At 34.0% G+C, this 18,503-nt stretch overlaps 2 protein-coding genes across 2 annotated transcripts; both read right to left on the bottom strand.

Moving 5' to 3' along the window:
* Positions 1–83: 83 nt before the first annotated feature.
* Positions 84–4,298, bottom strand: LOC129876342 (uncharacterized). Its single transcript, XM_055951753.1, has 5 exons — positions 4,021–4,298; positions 3,052–3,494; positions 2,598–2,807; positions 531–731; positions 84–340 (listed from the first exon to the last, which is right to left on the bottom strand). The coding sequence occupies exons 1-5, from the start codon at positions 4,232–4,234 to the stop codon at positions 299–301; spliced, it is 1,110 nt and encodes a 369-aa protein (XP_055807728.1). The 5' UTR covers positions 4,235–4,298; the 3' UTR covers positions 84–298.
* A 3,240-nt stretch (positions 4,299–7,538) lies between these two features.
* Positions 7,539–18,414, bottom strand: LOC129877677 (damage-control phosphatase At2g17340-like). The gene is made up of 12 exons (XM_055953204.1): positions 18,116–18,414; positions 17,746–17,811; positions 12,377–12,443; positions 12,205–12,273; positions 11,661–11,801; positions 10,087–10,215; positions 9,882–9,968; positions 9,128–9,202; positions 8,975–9,052; positions 8,492–8,569; positions 8,179–8,241; positions 7,539–7,952 (listed from the first exon to the last, which is right to left on the bottom strand). Exons 1-12 carry the CDS (start codon positions 18,283–18,285, stop codon positions 7,872–7,874), a joined length of 1,104 nt encoding a protein of 367 aa, XP_055809179.1. The 5' UTR covers positions 18,286–18,414; the 3' UTR covers positions 7,539–7,871.
* Positions 18,415–18,503: the final 89 nt, after the last annotated feature.

The raw sequence follows: 18,503 nt of genomic DNA, 5'->3' as shown, positions 1-18,503 counted from the left end.
ATCAGTTGGTACAAGACTTGATAAATGCCATTAGCAAAGTGATTATTACAACTATACCTAAATCTCAATCAAGTTGAGAACAGTTATATGAATCATCGTGTCCCATTCCACTTAAGCTTATATCAACCAATATCATTTATCTCAGACCAATATTACACAGAGAATGGGTTGTCACTTATGAATAAGACCATGTTGAATATACAATTATATACTTCTCATCCATTAATTTAGTTCTGGGACAGGAAATTGAACAGTTGTCTTCCTACTGCTCTGGCCATATGTTGTGGGTAACCGTGCTCTATTGTGCTGGTGCTGCACTTTCACATGCTATAGCAATTTCCTGAAGAATAATCAAACAGAGTGTCACAACGAGCTTGGAAATTGCGATCCATTTAAAAATTGGGTTGTTGATACCCTCTTTTGTCTGATTTTGATTTGACATAGAGTTAATTAAATATATCATTGAATACAGACAGAATAAATAACAAAAAAGTTTCCTTTATGGGAGAAAGAATAAGAGAACTACTTGCCTTTAACTTCCCATTATCAGAAAATATACATTTGGATGTCATGGCACGCCCTTTTTCGAACAACCACCCAACTTCACAGCATGTTTCACCATCTACAGTGTCTTTCAAACAACACCAGAGTTGCCTTGGGAGCACAACAAGATCTAATTCATCTCTTACTGTCTTCCTGGTGCTGCCATCGACAAGCTCTTGAATAACTTTCTGGCAGTGTAATTCAGAACTCCCCATTATTTATTCCTTCTGAGGCTGACATGCTAACATGCTAAAAATTCTTTATCTCTGATTTAACCACAGACATTGCAAGTCATTTTTCCAAGATTACTAGTTCCCTAGAGAGCAAGTCTAATTGCAGTAGATTGTAATTTGTAAGCATGAAACAACTAATTACCAAAGCATGTCGTGAAGCCCTACCCCTTAAACTAGAGATCTTGGCACATGGAAAATAGAGTTCTCTTTGGTGGAGAGCATTAAAATCCCTATAATAGACTATCTACGGGATGGATTAGAATTAGTAAGCCCAGTGGATTCCAAATACCGAATGGTTTAACATAATGAAGCATGAAACAACTACAACTACATTAATAATGGGGAAAGCTGAAAAATGAAGTCAATAAGATGGTGATTTGTGTACACATGCACTATTCAATTTGTCCATCTTTACATTTTAACTACTCCCCCAGCAAGTCAACAGTCTGAATTCTTGTTGTAATGCATGAAGGTTTATTTTCTGAGCAAGAAAGGATATCTACCTGATTACATGGAAGTTTCACTGAAATATTAAGGAACCCTTATAAGGTTGACAATTGTTTCTGTCTACGCTAGCCTTTTAGATATCATAGTTCAGGTACAGAAGAAAATGGTGTCCTAGATAATAAAAAGTATTTCAGTAGTTTTATGATTTTGATCACTCAAAAAGAACAATTGGAATTGCTGCATTTTTTTTGGTCAAATTGTACCTGAACAATGAAAGTTGATCAACTTAGTGCACAGAATTGAAGAAAAATGGTCTTAAGACCAAGCTTATTTTTCACTGCAGGCAACAGAGATGTGAAGGATTACAGGACTACTCTCTGTCACTCTTCAAGAGCTGTATAACGCATTGGTACAAGTGCAAATGTCACAAAGAGTTTCAGCTCTCCATGAACTATTGATGTGCTCTTCCCAAATGTATAGAAAGGTAAGCAAGAATCAATATTGAAGATACATTCTACAAGTGTGTTGAAATGATCTGGACAACAACACCACTACTCACTTGGTTTCACATCCACTATCAGTAAATCACTTTTGGTTTAAAAGACATTTGGCTTTGGTTTGGTAAAAAACCAATTCCCAGTCAATTTGATTTCTTCCAGAACTAAAACAAGGCAGCTAAAAGTGACAAATGAGCAATTAAAAGAAGAAATTTTAGCATTTCATTTGTTGATTTAGGTTCCTAGAAATGAGGTGAAGCAACCGTCTGGTTTCTACGTTCAAAGTTTCAGCCTCCCAGGTTATCTTAGGGTGCAGCATTTAACACATGAGAATATGGTTGACAGCTTCTGGGGTTAGGAAGTCAAGCAAATGGCTAAATGTATGGTAAATTTCTCAAAGTACAATTCTGAAAACACTCCTAAACTTGCAGTCAAGGCACTTAAATGTGAAAATATATAATTCTGCTCCAAATGAAGTTGTTGATGCTGCACCAAAAACAACAAGGGGAGAAAGGAAAAACCTACAATTACAATGATCAGATCGTTTTTTTGCATGGGATATTCAGTGGTCTGGACTATGTGTTATGTAATGTTAGTCAGCCTTGCAAGTCACAAGTAGAAAGCCTGCTTCAACTTGATAATAGCAGGATGATAGTGGAGAGACATAATAAAATTAACTAATTTTTTCTTCTCTAACTGCTTAAGCTTTTAGATGAGATGGTCACACAATTTAACATGCTATTAGAGCAGGCAAGAAGTTGTGCGATTCAAATCTCACCGCCACCCAAGTAGCAAATAGTATTGCACGTGTTTACTTTTAGTGAGATGTCGCACAATTCAATGAATAGGAGATTGGATAGGGTCATTTAGTGCTTACTTCTGAAGCATTGTTGAAACTGGAGATGGCATGCTTACCCTCCCAAACACCAATGACTTCTGCAGGGTCCAATGCTTGGGTAGAAGCAAATGCAGAATCTTGAATAGCACACCCACCCAGCTGATCCCCGTTTTGAAATGGCCCATACCAATGTTCACAAAACACCTTAATGTTTTCCAATACCAACTTCGAATCTTGAAGGCGCACGACCTGAATCAGAGGCAACAAATGGGCAAATTGAATTAAATTTGGGCAGGTAAAAATGGGTTAAATCAATAAAAGGGTTGATTTCTAAGATGATCACTCAGCTAATAATTATTATCTCAGAAAAATCGACTTTCTTCTTGATTCCAATTTTCTTCAACAAAGAAAGTAACTTTCTGAGATTAAAACTATTATTTGAGTGACCATCCGAGAAATCAACTCAATCAATAAACACGTGATGACTTCTAACCTGAACAATCCGCACCCTCGACTCCTTGTCCTGAGGATTAATCAAACAATGCTCCAACTCCCATGACAAATAGGGAGCTGTATTATAATTTCCATCATTATTATTGGACCAGGCGGCCACATAACATCCGGTGTATTGATACGAAAATGCAGAAACATTGGCATCAGAAATATTCCTCTCGTCGGTGCTATACCTAGTTGCAGCATCGGCTTCACAGCCAACAGTAGGAAGGAGCCGAATGAACTTGTACATGAAAGAGAAGGCGTCATCATCATGAGCAAGAGTAGGACATTGAGTTTGCCAATCGAATACCTTCACCTCCCACTCCCTGTAAGCTTCAGGGACTACAGATTCCGGTAATTCAATTGGCTCACCTTGCTTGCTAAATTCTGCTCCAAACCCATCCCATTCGCCCGACACATTTTTCGCAAATGCAACCCATCCTTGAACGGAAATTTAGCCAAAATTAACACATGAAACTATATTTTGACCAGCCATTTAAAAATTGAACGAATATGTAACTCAAATTTACTTATGAAAAACCTTTTCAAAATATCCTTCACTAAGACATTCTTTTTGTTTGATAAGTTATATTGTATATAATAAAGAAAAATAAAATTTAAGAACTGAGAGGGGTTGAGTTATGATATGGCATGCTTTTTAGGAGAGTTTGAAAAAATTACTATCAAACATAGCGAGGGTTTTTCAAATTCTCCCTGCATCACTAATACAACAATTTCTGAAAATTCACTCTATACAAAAATTGATTTGTATCTATTTCTATATCAATGATGCAAAGGGAATTTCAAAAAAATGTTGCTACATTTGGTAATTATCCAAACTATTGTTATGTTTGGTAATTAAGCCTCAAACTATCACTATTTCTGAAAATTTTCCAAGGACATTTGAATTTCGACAACCCTTCCAATTTTTTGATTTCTCATATTGATGGTGTATTTTTTTGCTTACCTTTAACGGAATTTGTAGTTGATTGAAGTTGGGAATCTGAGTGCTCCGTTGTGTTTGGTGCCAAGGAGTGTATGGAGATACTGCTGGGTATTCTTCTCTTCGAAGTAGTAGTAGTAGCAGCAGCAGTAGTATAACTCTCAAGTTTATGCTTAGTGAAAGATGAATGCAACAAGGTGCGAACGCTCACATGGGCAGAAGCAGACAGAGCAGCCATAGATGATACAGTCACGAACGACTCTGCAGCTATTTTGCCTTTCTTATCTCTTTTCACTCTTCTATTTTCGCCAAACTTTTCCGAATTTAAAAACATTATTTTTTTTTTAATTATAAAAGTAATTTTTTTTTTTTTAGATAATTGATGGGTTTGGCTAATCTTTCACCCCTTGTTTGTTTAAAGCATATTTGGTAATTGAGATTTGATATAATTGGGTGTAATTATATTCTTTGACATGTTTGGTAGATCAAGTAATTACTTGATAAGAGAATAATTGATGTAATTAAAGGAGAGTAATTACACTCTTCAACTTTCAACCGAGGATAAGAAATTGGTGTAATTGCATCATATAATTTTTAAAAGTCTTCTTTTATTCATATTTATATTTTTTCATTTTAATTTATTTTTTATTTCTACTATTTTATTATTCTATAAATATATATTTTTTAGTTTTTTATTTATATTTTATTTTATTCTCATTCTCAACCTTTACTTTTTCGTTTCATGCAATTTTTCATATTATTTATTTATTATTCTATTTCTTTTTTAAAAATAATTTTGTTAGTATTCTAATTTTTAAAAACATATTTATATACGCTGTGTTAAAGTTTGATATAAGAGTATTATGTTAAATTTTTTGTTTTGAATTTAGAATTTATGTCATATTTTCAATTTCATTTGTTTTAGTACTATTGACTTGATATTTCACATTGCAAAACATTTATTTCTTAGTTAAACTTGATAGATTATTTTTTTTGTCAAATGTTTTAATAATTTTATGACATAATATTTATAATATTAACATTTTTGTCAAACATACATTTCATGATGTTCATAAAAATCTTATACTTTTAGTTTATTTGATTAAATTATTTAAAATATACTAATTTTAAAAATATAAATAAATTATTTTTTTAATAATGTTAGTTAAGAACATATATTTATTAATTAATTAATTTAATATTATTTATAAAGATCCTTATTTGTCTAAATAAATTTTAAAATTTAATATAACCTTGTAATTATACTTGTGCAACCAAACAGAACAATTGTAATTACATTGGAATTACACTGTGGCAAACAAACAGGTCATCGTAATTACTAGACTGTATAATTACTAGGCTAGTAATTACTATCCTAGTAATTACACCAATTCCAATTACCAAGTGACTTTCCAAACAGAGCCTTAGTGTTTGGCAAAAAAATTTCTCGACAATATTTGACTATTTCAAAAAATATTATTTTATATCCATAAGTTTTTAAAATTATTAAAAATATCCATAAGTTTGTATTATCATTTTATAATAAACATGTTCCCTTAAAAAAAAATCTTATAACATAATTGATAACAATCAACAACAACAAAATAACAATATGGGCAAGAGCAATACATAAATCGCACTAAAAAGAAATTGTTCCTTTTTTCAATCTTGTCACTCAAACTATTTTTTTCCGGAGGAGGTACCAACAAACTATTTGCCAAGCTATATGGCCAAACACTAGTTCCCAAGTTTTTTTCTAGTTTTCCCAAAAATATTGGGGGTCAAATGACACCGATTGTTGTTAACTATTGTATTGTGTTGTTCGTTTTGATTGATATTTAAATTTTATTGTATCCTATTATTAAATTTATTGTTACATAATGATGAAAAGTCCTATCTTATGTAATGATAGATTTGGTGTAATCACATTTTTATCTTATATTTCCTTTTTATTTTGTCTTTATTTATCATCTAATAAGCTTATTTTTATCTTTTATCCTACCTTATTATAATATAATTGTATTTCATACTCTACTTTTTTATACAGATTTGTCTTTTAAATTATTGATATATGACATTATATAACAATAAAGAACGATTAATCTATTCAAATATTGTAGCAGTTGTTTCCAGCTACTCTCCCAAGGGCAGGTTCTGACATATTGATAGGATAGTAGGAAAAGTTAAAAGTATATTCAGAGAAAAAAATAATCAAAATAATATATTACAATCCAATATAATAAAACACAATACATTATGAAATGATATATACCAACCAACCAAATTCCAAACCAAATAAGTACTTTAAAACAGTAGCAATTTATTTTTTCAAAAACAAAAAAAAACATAATTTTTGAAAACATATTTTTTGAACCCAAAGCACAATGTACTTCTCTATTATCGGTAAATATACTTTTGAAACCAACTAGTCAAATGCAAATTACTATTCAATAAAAATATTTGTAAATAAATAAATTTTAGAAGTTTGATTAAACAATATATCAACCATTATAAAGCTTCAGTCCATTTTTGAGAATATACTTTTGGTTTTCATTTAATTTGAATTCATGTATTGCAAGACTCATTTATGAAGATGACACTCCTAATATTTTCTTTTCTATTTTTAAAAGTTCAAGCTTGAAACATTTGATTAAGTATAAAGATATCATAACTATTCCATCGTAACTCATGATGGTCCCAAAATATATTTTTTCCGTTTAAAAAAAAATGATCTAGTTTGGCTTGACTCGTAGTTTAAGAAAATAAAGAAGATTTTTCAATTTTGTGATCCTAAATTAAAGTTATATCAAATGTATCAAAATATCCTTTAATCTTATAGCTTTAAACATGTCATGTGGAAATCTGAAATTAAAGTATTACAAAAAAAAAGATCATTCTTTTTGAAATAGACTAAAAAAAATAATATTATTTTTAATACGGAGGGAGTATAATTTAAGGAGAAAGAATATTCCATTTTACCACACCCTAGCCTTTTACGTCACCATCTTGCTATTTTCTACTCACCTCTTTCGACCCACATGTTTATTAGGCCTCACATTAGTCGTGCATCAGTTTCAGCCTCATGCTTCGACAAATTAGGAATTCTCTAATTTTCTAGTAATTTGTTAATAGAGGTATCAAAATAATAATGCATAATAAGGAATATACTTTTGAAAAGCAAGGAGGATTCATGTGCTTAGTTAGGCATCCTTAGTATGAAAATTAGACTAATTTACCACAATCATATTTTCCCCTATTCATTATGAATTATTCTCATTTGCCTCCCAAAAGTATGGATAATACAAGATTATACTCGCCCCATGACTCGGCTAATTCCAATTTGTCATTTAAGGCCTGTTAAAGCGTGAGTCCCTAAAGTTCAAATTCTAAACATTTTGTTTTAGCATGAAAGGATCCATCCCATCCCACCACATTCTCTCATTCCGTAACTATCGTACTGTTAAGCCCCTAGATGTAAATCTCTTCCATGGTTCCATCAAATTAATGCAATAGTCAAATGTTTAACGGCCACGCTTCCTAGATCACGGATAAGTGGGAGAATTCTATTGATATAACTTCTTCAATTGTAGCCAATGTCTTTATTACAAGTGATTCCCAGAACTACAGGAGAAAAATAGGCATTTACTGTTTGAAAGACTACTTGGTAAGATCAAGCTGCAACTGTGATACCTGCATGGCCACACTATTGCAGATGCACCTAAGCACAGGTGCTTCATTTGCAATCCAGCCTTGAAGAACATTTTCTGCAACAAAGTTGCAAATAATATCCAATATAATGATTTACCATTATCTTCAATTTGTTGGGTTTGTCTGAATGTCCATTAGAGAACTGATATAGTTGATAGCTAAACTATTTAACTTAAAGCTTCATTAAATTTGAAGACGCAATCATAAAGCCTTCCTCCAAGAAACTGAGCAACTTCCGGATGTTTTACCTGTGTTTGAGAAACAAAAGAACCTTTTTTTTTTAAAAAAAAAGATACGGTAATAATAACAGAAGAGCAAAACTTTGTATAAAAAGGGAAAAAGCCCCTGCAAATAGGGGTGTTTTTAATTTCCTTTGTCCTTTCTTTGGTACCATCAGCAAGACATAAAGGGTAAAGGAGGGGGAGGAGTTGGGGACGGCTTGTTATGGTTATAATGAAAGCATGAAGGTATTACCATTCCAATCTTGAGGGAATCACATTTAAATCGAGCATACAAGTTTGTCTCTATTCCGCGGCCCTGCAAAGAATTCAACTTTGTATAAATTCTAAAATGTCATGCCACAGGGGAGACAACAGTCTCCACCAATAACTGCAGCAGCAGGATTTAGAAAATGATAATTTCCCTGTGGTTATACTGCAGTTTCAGAAGAGCATTGATACAGAACTAGAAAAAAGCTGACATGAAAAGGCCTTTCCAAAGGGATTATTTATTTGAGACAATTTCCAAAGGGATTATACTGCAAAAGAAGTGATAGCAAAAGCCTTACCATGCCTTCTAAAATGACAAGGTCAGCATCACTTGCCAAGTATGCCAGCTCCTGAGATACCGTTGTAAGATCAATAACCTGCAACAACATGCATAAATGCATTCAGTAAATAAATCTGACAGCTGGACCAGCCCGAAATTGCCTTGTCAACCTGGCATTCATGTAACTCATCACATGCCTAATAGCCCAGCCAAGCCAAGCTGGAGAGTAAGCTCAAGGGTAGGTGCATACTAAATTTAGGCTGGGTGAAAACCAAAATAAGTTAGCCCTGAATTCTTCTCGCTTGCTTAAAAGTAGGAATTCTCAATAAGCTAAGACAAAATGTATAATTATGGGCTAAGCAATAGCAGCATGAAATTAGGAGATTGATTGTGAGCCGAGAGGGAATCTAAATCTAGACAATAAGTTTCCCATCCTCTCCTTGGAGGGTGTGGGAGGAAGCTCTGCAGTATGCAAATGAAGCTAAAAATAACTGCCACTTACCGGCAAATCATTACCAGAATTGGCAACTAAAAGATTGGATGTGTCAACACCTATGAGCTTCCCATGCTCATCTTTCAACTGTTATAACCAAAACATGTTAATACCAAACTAAAGCTGAGAGCCCCACAAGTTGAAACATAAGACATTTATTACCTTAGAAATAATCTCTACTAACTCAGGGTAAGTAACATCATTGATAGAAGGTAAGTCATTAGCAGCCAAAACAACCTGGCCAGAGAAAGCAGTAGTTAAATGAGAAATGGAAACAGGAAAAACAAATTGTTAACAGAAATGCTTTCATTTACTACCAATAAGAGCTAAAAATAGATTACAAATATCAGCTAATCAATATGTGGTCGCCAATTTGATGCACTTCATACTATCATCATGGTGACATATACAAAAAGTATAACTTATTCGCTGGAGCTTTGTACCTATTAAACTAGGGTTTCGAGGTCCTACACTTTCTTCACTTCAGGGGATTGATGAAATAGAAACAAGACAAGAATGACGATATTTACTACACAAAAGGTGCTGCAACTATGATCAAGCCATAAAAGAAATACAAAACCCCAGCTCGAGTGTAATGTTTTACTGGAAATAAACCATTTTCATGAATATCTCGATGTCGCAAAAAGAGCCAAAAGAGCAGCAAATGAGAATGAAGTTACACTCTCAGAAGAGGCAGTCAAAATCCTCTCACAGTGATGTATACTACATATTGAATTTGTGTGCACTCGTAAAAACCCACAAACCAAGCATATCAAAATACACATAATGGTGTTTCATTCAATGCAATAAAATCAAAGAACAGTCCAACTATTGGTGACATACACATTGAATTCATTTCATTAAACACGAACATTTCCAATCTGTACATAAACGGAGCAGGGACTCCAAAACAAACCTGTGCTCCATGACGAAGTAATTCTCTAGCAAATGGCAAAATACCCAAAATAATATCTGCACCAGAATTATCAACAAAGATTACAGCCTGTGTAAGAGTAAGAATGTCAGTGAAGGAACAGACATCAAATGTACTGGGTACTTGTCAAAATAAAGATCATAATACTTGAAGTCTAAATGACGACGAAATATGATAAAATAGTCACCTTTTTCCATGTTTTTTTGCTCCATTTTGTAATGAAAATGTCCAAATCATCTATAACCCAGGGTCGAGGGACAACATTTTGGCAACTAGCTAGAAAGGACATACCATCCTCTGAAAACAGCTCTGCAAGCTTCAAGAGAGGTTAAAGAAAGTAGATATTAATTACATGATCTTGAAAACTTTGAATCACTTTAGAATTGCTGGCTGTGCAGGACACAAGATTAAGATATCAAATTAAATCTTGAAGGTTGCAGCTAGTTGGAGTCTGAACAGGTCCCAACAAGATGCTCGGGGATATCATCTTTTGTGCAATTCACGGAGCTCTCCTATTGAAATCTGCATGTTGTGATATGTTACAAGGACTCAGGTGTGCATGTCAAACAGGAGAATGTATATAGGCATGTTCGATTTCTAGCAGGTTTAATTATCTGTAAGGATCTTTACTGGGAATCTATATTCATGTAACACCCGTTTGACATGAGTAGCTTTAGGCAAATGAAGAGTTTTAACTTTTAACATAGGTGTTATGCAACAAGTTTCTCTAATGAGAGCAAACATTCCAAATGATGAATCTAAACCATCTGAACTGGCTGATGCTGGTAATTTGAGCCTCATGTGTTACTGCCAATGACTAAGCACTCTAAAAGACCTCTCTGCTGATTCCAGTTGATTTGCATCTTTCATAAAGTTTTTAAGCTGGGAAATACTCCTGTTAATAGTCCAGGGAGACTGTAGAGTCCTAAAAATTGGAGAGATAGTGCGAAATGTAATCAACTATTAGTCTTAAGCACAACTGCACAAGAAGTTAGGAACCATGAGGCAGACAATAATTTTCTGATCCTGGGAGTAAGACCGGGCGATACGACTTTTTGTTTGTCTGATACTTCAAACTCATGCAATAAATCCCAAAGAAGGGTACAAGGGTGTTATTGCAGATACCAATCTTCTCGTAATCCTGTGAATAAGAAGGTCCCCCTCTAAGTAGGATCAGTATTGGGTGCTGAGCTGCTGACCTTTGGTGTAACAAACCCTTAAAGCAAGAGCATATTGCAGTAAATAGTATGCGAGGTTGCAGCATTTGAAGTAGATTATGAGTATTGTCAAGGAATTGAATAAAGCAGCTGAAATCTGTCATCTAGAGTGGCTGTATGTCCGGAATGCACTTCTATTCAAGTTTTAAAGGTGGCAAGAGAAGGGAAAACAATAACTAAAGGAGCCAACTGAGGAAATATGAACTTGACCAACTTAACCTTCCACTAGAATTGAAAACCATCTATATTTGTTGATGTTTCTACTTTTGGTATATTTGTATGCTTTTTTTTTTGCCCAAACATTAATAAAACTTATTACTTCATAATTTTTTTTTAAAAAATCCACTGGAATTTCTAGATAATTTGGGCATTGCATTGGATCTATATTGTCAAAAGTGCTATAGGATAAACCAAAGCAGTTGATTGAAAAAGTTTAGTTGCCATAACTTGAATTACTGCCAGGGTAAATATACAATCCAAATGAAATAATGGTTCAGAATATTAATGGACTTCATTAAGTCATGGATCAAAAAGCGTGGTTTACCTTTGCGGAGCCAAGATCAAATATATTTCCTGCGAAAATTCCTCTGACCAAATTCTCTACACGCTTGGCTTCATCCTCAATAGCGTCATTAAGACACACTACATCCTTAAATAACGATATAGCCTTCGCGTTTTCTTCATCCTAGCAGATTTTAATACACCCAACAATGTAACAAAGTAAAAATCTGATACTAATTTCTAATGTTGCATGATAAGGAGCAGAAAACAATTGATGATCTTTAAAGAAGTGGGATTGTTTATTTTAAGGTATGTCAACATCCATATGCAGACATGCTTCTTAAGGTATGTCAACATCCATAAGCAGACACCCAGAAGCATGTCTGCACAGCAGATGCAATGCCAGTCCTTTTTTTTATTATTGTAATATCTTTCCCTCAACTATTTTATTCTTGACCATAGGTAATCAATGAAATTTCATATTAGAGATTTTCATAGAACTCTTCATTTCCTTAGGGTTACTTCTTTGACCACTTGCTAACAGGAGAGTAACTTGAGGAATTTAATATTGGAGAAATGATACTAACCTTGACTTTTTTAAATATATCTCTGAACCCCACTTCCCTAAGCACTTGCTCTCTAAGGCGACAAAGAAGCTGAAAGAAAACAAAGGAGAAAGGGCTTTAGCTTCGTAGAAAAAAGAAGTTATCAGGAAACTTAAAGAGTCAACAATTGCTAGCTTAATATGGTTGAGCTTACAATGCAATCAGGAGGCCCTCCATGACTTTCAGGATCTTTTTTTAGATCCTCAAGTATTGCAGCATACCTATCCACCAAAGACAATACAGGTAAAAATTGGAAGCTATCATCAATTTTCAATTTGTAAATATAAACCTCAAACCTTCTGAAATATACTGACACTTGCTCAAGGTATGGTCTAAAGGTGACTTTATTTTTTTCATCATTTTGATGACACGTCAAAACCACTTACAATTAGAAGTAACTAAGTAACTTGCACAATAATTTTTTTCGTTTATTAAGTAAATATTTTTTTTCGGATAAGTATTGACGAAGTAAGGTATTTTGTTTGATTGGAAGAAAATGAAATAAGAGCTGGTCCGAGTAAGGTGTAATAAATTAAGAAGATTCATATAACCAACCCCAATTAGTTTGAGATTGAGTCGTAGTTGTTGACTGAAAAGGGAAAATCTCGTATATAATACACAGACTAATAGAGAATCTTGTACAAATGATTCTCTACTTGTAACACTCAATCATCTATTGCTGACTTGTGAATCTTAGGGTACTCTAAAGAATGTACAATCGAGCGAAAAATCCCTCCCACACTTACCATGGCTAGAGTAAATTTGCACCCCTTTCAGTTGCACACTTCAAATGGTTGACCACTATATTGCTTTCACGTCTACTTTTCAGGACCAACTAGGGCCTTTTTTAATCAAAAAATTTAGTCCTGCTATATCCTCCCACTTAACAAGCCCCACCTTGATCATGTTTCTTTTTTATTCAGGTTATTCATTCTGCTCTCATTTCATAAGCATAAGACCTCCATGATTAACATTCCCAATTTTCTCCCTCTCATCTGTCCGCTTCTCATTTCCTTTGTTAGTGTTGTGGAAGGCAGGCTTAAGGAGCTCTAAGACCCTAAGGTTAGGTGCAACACAAGATGGACACTTAGCTTCATTTAGGCGACACTCTATAGTATATGCATCAAATTGCTGAAGCATGTGACCCATCACACATATGGGTTCTATCTAGAAAAGCAACAATAAACAGTGGGTATAGTTAGTACAGTGATACATTAAATGTTAATTAAGCAAATTGAATGAGATGCTAGTAACTGGAAGTAGGAAATAAAGGAGTTATTATAGGGAAACTAGTCTGGGAACCTATAGTAGAAACTTCAAATACATCTTCGCATATCAATAAGAAATTTGAAGCAATTTTTTTGACTTGATTGACATCTTAATTGTTGTTTTTTTTGTCAATTCCTGTGTCTATATAATTTTTATTTGTGTTTATAGTTAGTCTTCCTTGAATTACATTTATTTTAATTTTTCTACTTATGCATCTAATCGCAAAAACTTTTGCTTGGTGAACTATGTGTTTTTTTCCTTTGATAACACTGCATTAGTTGGAAGTTGCATTATCTAACATAAAATACCAAACTTGAAAAGCCATGATATGGCTCTTTACATGTGGAGACATGGTTGTCACATGGCAGAAAAAAATATGATCCTCATTCACCTAAGTATTATCTTTCTCATTCGCCGTGTTTTGTACAGCTATATTAGCTTAACTTCTCTTCTCTATAAGATACAACAGCAACAACATACCCAGTGAAATCTCACAAGTGGGGTCTGGGGAAGGTAGAATGTACGCTGACCTTACCATTACCTTGTGGTAGAGAGGCTGTTTTCGAAAGACCTAGACTCAAGTGCAACAAATCCAGATAGAAAGAAGGAGACAGTGAATAAAATATAGCAAGTCACAAGGTGACCGGGCAAAGTCTACCAAAAGGGAGCAACAACAACGAAAAAATAATGCAATAATAGAAACATAATAAGCAACATACTAGGATAGATTATTGAAAACAATGATGACTATCAAAAACAAGAACTACAGTAATACAACTAGTACAACGGCAAACACCAACCTTCCTAAGCAAGACAACACTACACTACCTACTAACCTTCTACCATAATACGTGTCCTCCACACCCTTCTATCTAAGGTCATGTCCTCGGTAACTTGAAGTTGCGTCAAGTTACTACAAACCAACAAGTTAATTGAAAAAGAAGAATTTTTTGTACTAAAGGATTACTCAACTATGTATCTTATAGAGAGGAGAAGTTCAGCTTATGTCGCTATACAAAAGGCGGTGGTGAGAAGATAATACTTAGCTAAAGGAGGTTGATATTTTTCTCTGCCATGTGACAACCATGTCTCCACATGTGAAGGGCCATACCATTACCAAAGGCCATTAAGTGAAATGCCAAACTTTCGCAACAAGAAATCTTATAAAATAAATATATTTAACACAATCCCCACATATTTTAAAAGATGAAGTCGAGAGGTAAGTCTAAGGAGTAAAGGTGATATAATGTTGCACAAGAATATTATGTTGAATGTTCTAAGAAGACACCTGTAGCCACTCATACTACCAATATCAGTGCTATCTCCACTGCTCCACTTCCTATTGTCCTACCATATGCCAAGCCGTTTTCGGACATGTCAAATATTTGAAATTTTTGCTAATGAAAATTTCAAAAGGTGGCAAGAACGTGTTTTCTCACTGCTCGATGTTCATGGTGTTGTACACACATTGTTGGATCCACATCTTAGTGCAGATGCTAATGACAAGATACATGAATCATGGCAATATGCTAATAAGGTATGTCGTCATACTATATTACAGATTGTTTCTAACGAACTGTTTGATGTGTATTGCAGTTGCAAGAAAGCAAAAAACTATTTGGGAAGCTTTAACCAAAAAGTTCACCGTTGAAGATGCTACAAAACAAAAGTTTGTAGTCGAAAAGTATTATCAATGGCAAATGAATAATGAGAAGCAGACGAAAGTTCAAATAAATGAACATCAAAAATTGCTTGAAGACTTGAAATTCGAGGGAATTTCTGTTCCAAAAAAATTTGTTGTTGGAGTGTTGATCAAGAAATTGCCCGATTCGCGGAATGATTACAAAAACAGCTTAAAACATAAGCAAAAAAAACTTCATCATTGAGGAGATAGTGACCCATATCCTAATTAAAGATACCAACAGAAAGGAGTCCTTCAAAGCTTGAGAGAGAGCTCTCAAGGCAAATCTTATGTAAAACCAAAGGAACAACAGTAAAAGGTATGATAATAAGTCTCAAGGTTACAAGCCTAATAACCCCAATTTTAGAAAAAAGAAAGGTTCTTGTTTCACTTGTGAAAAACCAGGTCATTATGCCGTATAGTGCAAAAAAGAATAAACAATGACAAAGAAGAATGTTATCTTCCCAAGGCTAACTTAGCGGGTAGAGATGATATTGTTGCAACTGTCATTTCTAAAGTACACATTGTAGCACATGTAAACAAATGGGTGGTAGATTATGGGGCTGTTCAGCACATTTGTGCAAATTGAGAAGGATTTACCTTCTATACACCAATAGGAGATGACAATTAAGTGGTCTGCCTTGGAGAATCAAGGACTATCAAAGTCTTGGGTAAGGGTCAACTTCTTTTGAAAGTAAAACATGGTTTCTGGCTGATTTACCTCCTAGTGTAAAACCTATTGGTTGTAAATGGATTTTCAAAAGGAAACTTAATCCTGATGGCTTTATAGATAAATATAAAGCTCGTTTAGTAGCTAAAGGATTTTCTTATAAACAAAATATTGATTATTTTGATACATTTGCGCCAGTGACTAGAATCTCTTCTATTTGAGTTCTAATTTCCTTAGCATGTATTCACAAGCTTTTTATTCATCAAATGGATGTCAAAACATTCTTTTTAAATGGTGATTTAGATAAAGAGATTTATATGGTTCAACCTGAAAAATATATTATTCCTGGACAAGAAAATAAAGTTTGTAAGTTAATGAAATCACTTTATGGTAAACAAGCTCCTAAGCATTGATAAATTCTTAATAAGAGACGATTTCGCTTCAGTTGAAGTGGATAAATGTGTTTATACTAAATTGGTAGACAATAATTATATCATAATATGCTTATATGTTGATGACATGATGTCGTCAAGCAGCTGCTGAGAGATGAAATAATTTCCATTGATTATGTGAAGTGAGATATGAATTTGGCCGATTCTCTGACTAAACCCGTGGAAAGAAAATTAATTCTTCAAACCTCAAAAGTGATGGAGTTAAGACAAATATGATTGTCAATAAAGATGGTAACCCAACATATATAATTGGATCCATGAAGTAGGTTCATATGGGTAGTGTATTAACAAGTCAATATTGACACTGCGCACTAAAATGAGAGTGTTTGAACTACTACTAATTGTGAAGATGAGTTATTAACTCTTAATGAATTCATAGTCTTAAGGATGGTGTATTTACAGTAGTATACACTTGATGAAATCACCTTATGGCCAAGTTTCTAGAGCTTTCATGAATAAGCAGGCACACAAATGGCTTCTCGGCGCAAAACCGTGTTGAACAACAAAATATATAAGTCAAATGTGATTGGTAAAATCTCTTACTTTCAATAAAAATTATTGGTTCATAGAAATGTTATTTCACCAATAATTTTGTAAGTTAAATTTTATAGGTCTAAGTTTGGTTCATAGTCCGAAAGATACCAAATCTATTGCATTTTGATCATACAAATCCAACAAGTCTTACCTCTAGACTCCATCATTTAAAATATGTGGGGATTGTTGAAAATATATTTATATTAAAAAAATTTTGTTGCCAAAGTTTGGCATTTCACGTGATGGCCTTTGACCATGGTATGATAGAGAAAAATATCATCCTCCTTCAGCTAAGTATTATCTTCTCATTCACCGCCTTTTGTATAACTATATAAGCTTAATTTCTCTTCTCTATAAGATACATGGTTGAGTAATCATTAGTACAAAAAGTTCTTCTTCCTCAATTAACATGCTGATTTTTATAGTAATTAGATTTTGTTGTCTATGTTTCTCTTATAGAGAAGACTTGTTTAATCACGGGGAAACATTTCACATAGCTGAAATAGTTTCTTAGGAGGGTGCCTAGCACGACTCAAGCATGGCTTGTACTAGCTTATAAATAAATATTATATTATTATTATAAAAAAAAGAGTGGAACGAAAACATAATTACATGAGAAAAAATGTCTACTACTTAGCCCGCCAGCTACTCCCCACACCCTTTTCAGCACATTGTACTTGAGCTGGCTTGTTGGATAAATAGAGAATCAAAGAAAAGACTAAAAACAGCACTCTTTCAGCACACTGTACTTAAGCATAATGGAAACTAGTTCTTCTATTTTAGTTTCATTGGTATCCACCGCTTTCCTCCTCAAACAAAGGGGAATGAAATAGATGAACTTTTTCTCTATTCCATTGACTATCCTACTCCATGAAACAAGGGGTAATAGGAAAATACAAAATGATACAGAAGGGCACCTCTGAGCAAACTTTTCGGCTCTTAAAGGAGCATCTGGAACAGTGTCATCACTCGCAGCCCTCATCCTGCATTAATCAACAACAAACAAGAAATTTAATGGGTAATCCAAAAAAGGATCAAAACACTGCACCACACACTGATACCTATGTTTTTCCTCTCAAAGATGATAACAATACATGTTTAATTACAATGCAGTATAATCAGAAATACGAACTATTTCGAGCAATAGCTAACTTGATAAGGTGACTCTTAAATCCAAAAGGTATGATCAACACATCATTTCTCAAATCTACAACAGGAGGTGGAGAACGAAACAGTGCTGACTGTAAAAAACGCAAAAGTCTAATTTGAACAGAATAAAAAAAATACCTAAAAGAAGGGATAGAACTCATAAAAAGGTCGATCCAGGAAAGCTCGGTAGGGGTTGGTTTTTTGGGATTGTCGGAAGGGAACCTGTAAGGAATGGTACATGCTCGATAATTTGATTCAATCGGTGTCATCAGTAACGGGAAAGGCACCAGTTCGCCGGAGCTCTCCATTTTTTGTTCCTTCTCTAGCTGCGGTTTCAACTCGCACAGTGAACCCTCCTTTCTATTCCGTCGCAGTACGCAAAAGAATATTCTAATTTTTTTTTTTGGTAATGGCCTAGTGCACCCTCCCCCTTCCGAAAAAAACAAATTAGGTTGTATGTCTTTGGAGAAAATATTTATACCACTCAATTCATTTTTATACAAAGTTGATACATTCTGTATAATGT

Source organism: Solanum dulcamara, chromosome 12 (assembly GCF_947179165.1).
Source record: "Solanum dulcamara chromosome 12, daSolDulc1.2, whole genome shotgun sequence".
In the NCBI taxonomy this organism is placed as follows: Eukaryota; Viridiplantae; Streptophyta; class Magnoliopsida; order Solanales; family Solanaceae; genus Solanum; species Solanum dulcamara.
This window is presented reverse-complemented; position numbering and strand designations above follow the sequence as displayed.